Here is a 7,318-nt window from a genome sequence, read left to right on the forward strand (position 1 = left end):
TCGCATGTGCATAGACTATAAAGACTTGAATAATGTGTGCCCAAAGGACTTGTTCCCATTGCCAAACATTGATCAAGTGATCGATGCGATGGCCGAGCATGAGTTAATGAGTTTCATCGATGCTTACCCCAGGTTCAACCAAATTAAGATGAACCCAGAGGACCAGGAAAAACCTTTGTTCATAACAATCTGCGGCACATATTGCTATAATATGATGCCCATCGGGCTAAAGAACGCTAGAGCCACTTATCAGCGGCTCGTAAATAAAATGTTTGAAAAACATATAGGGAAAACCATGAAAGTTTTGCATAGACGATATACTTGTTAAAAGTCTTTGAATGCATGTGACCATCTTAAACACTAGTAAGAACCTTTTAACATCCTAAGGAAGCATAACATGAAGCTTAACCCTAAAAAGTGTGCGTTCGGGGTCAGCTCTGGTAAGTTCCAGGGTTCCTGGTATCTCAAAGGGGAATTAAAGTTAACCTCGATAAAATTAGAGCCATCGAAGATATTACGGACCATCTATCAAGTGTAAAAAAGGTTCAAAGTCCCACGAGGATATTGGCTGCTTTAAGCAGGTTCATTTCCCGGTCTTTAGAAAAATGTCATCATTTCTTTTCGTTACTCAAGAAGAAGCACAACTCCGAATGGATCCCAGAATGTCAACATGCTTTGAGGGATTTGAAAAGATACTTGTCAAGTCCTCCGCTATTATCAAAGTCAGAGGAAGGCAAAAAACTGTTAATCTATCTAGCAGTCTCGGAGGTAGCAATAAGCGCCATTTTAGCCCGTGAGGACGAAGGTATGCAATCTCCCATTTATTATATGAGTAGAATTTTAACGGGAGTAGAAACTAGCTACCCACATTTGGAAAAGTTGTCCTTAACCCTCGTAGTCGCTGCTCGAAAGCTAAGACCTTATTTTCAGTATCACCAGATAGCTGTGGTAACACATTTACCATGCGGAATATCCTTCATAAACCCGAACTTTCGGGTAGGTTAGCCAAATGGGCTATCGAAATGAGTGAATTTGACATAGAATATAAACCTAAGAATATGATTAAGTCACAAGTTTCGGCCGATTTTGTGGCCGATTTTAGTCCGGCATTGCTACCTTTGGCTACTAAAGAAGCAATGATGATGTCAGAATCGATATCAGAAGTTTGGACACTATTTACGGACAGAGCCTCCAATGTAAAAGGGTCCGGGCTTGGCATAGTATTAACCACACCTTTGGGAAAAACCCTAAGGCAGGCCATAAGAACGGTTTCATTGACTAATAATGAAGCGGAGTATGGTGCTTTGATTGCAGGGCTTGAATTGGCCCAAGGACTGGATTCCAAAGTCATAGAAATCAAATACGACTCTCAGTTGGTGGTAAATCAGGTCTACAGGATCTTCGAAGACAAAAAGGAGCGCATGCAACAATACATGGTGAAGGTCCAAGCTTTGCTCGCTCAGTTCCGAAAGTGGTCAATTACGCATATCTCGAGGGAAGAAAATGTAGAAGCGGAATCGCTGGCTAAACTTGGCTTATCAACGAAAATGAAGGGATCAGAATCTGGTACGATCGTATAGCTTATGCACTCAGTTTTAGACCCAGATAATTACTATGAGGTAAGCGCAACTAATTTGGTCTGTCACTGAAGGAACGAGATCATTGATTATATCAAGCACGGAAAGTTGCCTGAAGATCCAAAAACATCCCGGGGCTCTTCGCTAAAGCGGCGCAATATAGTTTCAAAGGAGGCCAATTATACAGGAAATATTTCCAAGTCCCGCTGGCCCGATATTGGGGAGCTTCCGAAGCTAATTGCGTTATGCAAGAAGTCCACGAAGGGATCTGTGGAAACGATTTAGGCGCAGATTTCTTAGTACTAAAATTGGTAAGGGCGTGATACTATTGGCCCCGGATGGAAAAAGACGCCAAAGCTTTTGTTTAAAAATGCCATAAGTGTCAGCACTACGCACCGTTGGTATATCAACCAACAGAACCATTTCACTCAATTTTGTCTCCCTAGTCATTCATGAAGTAGGGAATGGATATTGTCGGACCACTAACGTCGGCCCCTGGTAAGGTAAGGGTCCTTTTGATTGTAACTAACTATTTTTCTAAGTGGGTTGAAGTAGGTCCTTATCAGAAGATCGACAAACGAGAAGTGGTGGATTTCTTATGGGAGAACATAATTTGTAGATTTGGGATACCAAAAGAGATATCCTACGACAACGGACCATAATTTGCAGGCGCAAAAGTCACGAAGTTCCTTGAAGACTTGAAAATCAAAAGGATCATGCCTTCTCTCGACCATCCGAGCGCACATGGTCAAGCGGAATGAACGAACAAAGTGATTATACAAAATCTCAAAAAAGATTGGAAGCAGCTAAAGGAAAATGACTCGGGGAACTACTAGGATTACTATGGGCGTACCGAACAACGGCTAAATCGAGCACATGAGAGACTCATTTCTCCCTTGTGTACGGAGCAGAAGCCCTGATCCCGGTAGAAGTAGGGGGCCCTACTTTAAGGTACTTTCAGGAAAATGAGGAAGCAAACAATGAAGCAATGTTGATCAATTTAGAGTTGCTTGATGAACGTAGGGACTTGGCATATATAAGGATGGCAGCTCAAAAGAAGAGAATAGAAACTATTATAATCGAAGAGCCAATCTTCGTTATTCAAAGTGGGAGACTTGGTTTTAAGGAAAGTAACTCAAAATACCTGGGAATTCAATGCAGGGAAGCTAGGTCCCTACCAGGTTTCAGTTGTCACCGAGAAAGGATCATACGAGTTGGAAAATCAAGATAGAGAAAATTTGCCAAGCAACTAGAACGTGGCACACCTCTTGAGATACTATTGCTGACGAACATCACCCGTACTGAAAGTATGTGCTGCACTCATTTTCCCTTCATTTAGTTTTTGTCCCAATTGAGTTTTTCTGGCAAGGTTTTTAACGAGGCAACAACGAAAAACATACTATGAAGAAAGTTTTAACAGCAACAATAAGACCTTTTAATAAAAACGCACACAAGTGAAGAACCGGTTGGTGGTTACTTATCAACTGAAGACGGCAAGGGCCCGGTACTCAGCCTCACAGCACCAGGCGCACCGATTGGGATTGGTCAATGGGAGTTGGCATTTTCCATTATCTCAAACTCCCCCCAGAGTGCCGAGGCATCGTCCTTGGTTGGTGTAACTAACTTAATAGATTGAGCACTATGTTGAGTTGATGAAGGTCGTTGTCTTCTATGTAGAGAAGCCCCCTCATCACTAGCTTCTCCATCATCATCAATAACCGCAGTATCTAGGGTCAGATCAGGCGCGACACTCGACACCACAACATCTTAAGATGATTCAAGCACGACATCCTTGTCCTTTTATTTTTTTCCGCAGCCACAGAGGAACGTCTCTTTTTGGCTTGCTTTCTCTCCGTTCGGGGACTCCAAAAAGAAACACTTTCACCCGAAATAGGCCCGAAAATGCTTGTTCGAGTTAATGCCTCCTGAAATAGCTTCGCCGCATCATCATGGTAAGCCAAAACATCCTCCTTGGGGACGACAACCGAGCCCGCGGGTAGACCTGAATTCAACAAAAAGAGAAATGATAATCAACTTCCTTACACAAAAAACAAAGGCAAGGTGAGTCCAAGTTACCATTATTTTTGGACCTTCACCCCTATTTAAGGGCTAGTTCTTTCTACGTGCGGGTCTCGGGCATAGTGATGCCCAAGATTTTCTGGACCCATTGGTCGAAGCCTTCAACTTTAGGTGGTACCCATCGAGTTGCTGAAACAGGCGAAAGAAGGAGGGTCATTAATGATATGAGATGATCTTTAATGAAGGAAAAGTTAAATGAGGAACTTACGAGTGCGGTTCCATGATTCCATAAATGATGAAGCTGTTGCCGAAATGATGTCCTTAGTGGCAGCTGCAACGAACTGTTCTATCCACCCACAGTCGTTGTCACCATCCATGCTAGATAGTAGAGCATGGTGGCCATGTTTGCTGAATTACCATTCCCCCGCAGAATATCTTGGAGGAATAAAAGTTCATCACGTGATCTAGGGTTATCTCCTCTCTCGTTTCTTGGCACAGGCGAAAAAAACAAGCAATCATCCTCCACACGGAAGGACATACTTGTGCCAAACACACCTGGTAGCGCAGGCAGAACTCCACATGACGGGGTCAAGCTCTCTACTCAAAGAAAATGCCCCCTTCTTAGGTAGATTTACCCGCTTGATTGACGTTAAAGAGGGGCTTGATCCTAGGACTTTATTCCCTAGGTGCAGCTATAAATAGTGAGCTATATTATCATTGTAGGCGATGAAATTTCTGGCAAATAGATGCTACATTTTATTCAAACTCAATATAATTTTATCTTCTTGTTTATTGATATTATTGTTGTTGTGTCCGGAAGCCTTGCTCCTGGAATTGCTATTTCTGCTATTTTATCTCAATCCCAAGGTTAAGTATCATATTTTTATCTAATTCATCTATGATTTCAGGATCAAATTAATTCTACTGTCTATAAACCACGTATAAATTCAACTATACCATTTTACAGATAAACAATATTATAGATATATTAAGGAAGCATTACATTAGTATTGTTCATGGTATTAACCATCGAATCAGTAGTAGTACTAGTACTAGTAAAGGCATTAACATTACTATTAATACAACATAGATTCCTAATATAGCTAGGTTGTTACAAACATTGCTAGATATTAGCTTAGTAGTTCCTAAGCCTTCTGCATCTTCTTCGATGAGCTACAAAATAGTAGCGGATGGGATCAAAATATATAGGGGAGTTGTTGGATGGGGCCCTCCTTCTTCCTTGTTTTGTTAGTGCATGGGCTACTTTGTTACTCTTCCTGAAGCAGTGTGACTTAAGGATTCCCTAGTTTCTTCAGTAGGTACCTGCATTCAACATCAATATTTAAATAAGTGGGATAATCTTGTTCTAATAAGGAAAGACTTCAGTAGAGTCTGTTTCTATTTCCAGGGTATCAATTGTTTTTCCCATACGATCTAAAGTCCTTGTTGGAGGGCTAGAAGCTCCATATAAGTGTGATTGTATCCAAACAGGCATCCAGCAAAGGCTAAGACACAATTTCCATTGGCATTTCTAAAAATTCCTCTGATGCCTCCACCCTGTGTTGCATTTATGAAAGATCAATCTGTATTGAGCTTCTAATGGCCAAGAGAAGGTGCATGCCATATATTTAAGACACAGTGCTTGTTCTCCGAGCTAGTAACATGTGTTGCCGTATGCTGGAACTCTAAAGTTTTCATGAAGACCAAGGTAGGGGAAAGAGTGTTAGTCAAGTTGTGAAAAGTGTTATTATTCCGGTTTATCCATATTAGCCATAATGTGAATGGGAAAAAATAATCCCAGGTCATCATGTGATTAGAGAGGTTCGGTTTAAGATCCTTGAGCCGAAGGAGACAGTGTGTTGGTTGGTTGGCAGGTGGTAGCACATCAATACCTAATTGATTCAAGAAGTGAGATGCATGGGGGCATTGTAGGAGGATGTGTTGAATAGTTTCTTCAGGGCTAGCACATGTTAGATATGCGGAGGATAGAGTCATCCCAAATAGATGTAGGTAGTGTCTTGTGGGCAGTCGATTTTGCAAACATTTCCATAGAAAGAATTTGATTCTTTTGAGAGTTTTGAGGGACCAAATCCAAAAGAAGTTGGTAGTAGGTTGTGTTAATGGTTGAATTAGTTGGTAGGTTGATTTTGTGGTGAATAGACCATTAGGATAAAGTTTAAAAATTGGAATGTCATTCTTCGTAGGGTTTGGTGTGATACTCAGGATACGAATTTTAATATCATCCGATAAGGGAATGGTTAGCTTATCCCATGACCATTGGTTATTCAAGAGGATGTCAACCACTTTTAATTTGTGGTCTTCTCTATGGATTGGGCCTCGAAATAAGGAATTTAAGGGCTGACTAAGGGGGATCCAAGAGGAATTGTATAGGTTGGCCATTTTCCCATTGCCTAGTATCCATCCTAACCCCTTAAAGCAAACTTCCCAACAACGAAGAATATTTCTCCAAGTGAATTAGCAGGAGGAAGTAGTTTTCCTATTGCTATATTTGTTAATAAGAGTGGTTGCCCATAGGGTTCGCGGCTTTGTAAGAGGTCTCCAAGATAGGCTACTGAGGAGAGCAATGTTTTTATTAGTGGCTTGTTGAATTCCTAGGCCCCCTTGCTCTTTAGGGAGATTAATGGTATCACAAATTGACATAACGAATTTTTTTATGTAGCGTAGTGGTGCCCCAAATAAAGTCTTGCTGGATTTTGTCAATTGCCTTGAGCATTTTTTTTTTGGCAGTTTAAAGTATTACCTCGTATGGTTTGGAATAGAGTTTAGTGTTGCCAAGGCAATGGTAGTTCTACCTGCTATTGAAATAAAAATTATTTTCCAACTAGACAACTTATTTCGCTTATTGTCAAGGATATATTGAAAGTTAGAATTCTTAGGTTTGTAATTAAAAATAGGAAATCCAAGATATTTTCCAAAATTTTGTCCAGTGGCGATGCCAAGGGTGGAGGCAATGTTATCCCTTACTATGGTTGGAAAATTCTTAGAGAAAATAACTTTTGATTTGGCAGAGTTGATTTTTTGACCTGATAAAGAACAAAAGTAAGAGAGGCATTGGTGGATCGTGAGGGCTGATTTGTTGTTGGTAGTGGCTAGGAGTGTTAGGTCGTCCGTGAAGAAAAGGTGTGAGAAATACGGATTGTTACTGCTAATATGAATTGGGTCTCAATTAGCAATATCCACTTGGTGGCGAATGCACATAGACAGTAATTCCATGAACAAGATGAATAGATAAGGTGAGAGTGGATCGCCTTGCCTAATGCCTCTTTTGGGTAGAAGAAGTTAGTCATGGATCCATTGACCAAAATGGATATTTTTACTCGAGCAAACGCAGCTCATGATGAGTTTGGTAATTTTGGGAGAGAATTTAAAGAAATTTAAGGCTCTGTAGATAAAGGACCATTCAAGATGGTCAAAAGCTTTTTCTAAATCGATTTTGGTAATAAATTTTCCTATAGAGCCTCTTGTGGTGTTTAGGTGGTGAATGAGTTCTTGAATAATGATAGCGCTATGACAAGCACATCTTCCTTTAAGAAAACTAGTTTGATAAGGGCTTATTAGATTTGCTAGGAAAGGTTGGAGTCAGGTGACAATAACTTTCGTAATAACTTTATACAAAGTGTTGCAAAGACCTATGGGGCGAATTGTGTTTAGGTTGTTTGCATTATGGAATTTTGGAATAAGGCATAGTACAGTATTGTTAA

The 7,318-nt window shown here is 40.6% G+C and overlaps 1 protein-coding gene across 1 annotated transcript; it reads left to right on the plus strand.

Moving 5' to 3' along the window:
- The first annotated feature begins 1,022 nt into the window (after positions 1–1,022).
- Positions 1,023–1,580, plus strand: LOC138869249 (uncharacterized). The gene has a single exon (XM_070146852.1). It carries the CDS (start codon positions 1,023–1,025, stop codon positions 1,578–1,580), a length of 558 nt encoding a protein of 185 aa, XP_070002953.1.
- Positions 1,581–7,318: the final 5,738 nt, after the last annotated feature.

Source organism: Nicotiana sylvestris, chromosome 5, assembly GCF_000393655.2.
Source record: "Nicotiana sylvestris chromosome 5, ASM39365v2, whole genome shotgun sequence".
Taxonomy (NCBI): Eukaryota; Viridiplantae; Streptophyta; class Magnoliopsida; order Solanales; family Solanaceae; genus Nicotiana; species Nicotiana sylvestris.

Coding starts and splice junctions, on each gene's coding strand:
- LOC138869249 (XM_070146852.1), top strand. CDS start 1,023: ATGAGTGAATTTGACATAGAATATAAACCTAAGAATATGATTAAGTCA.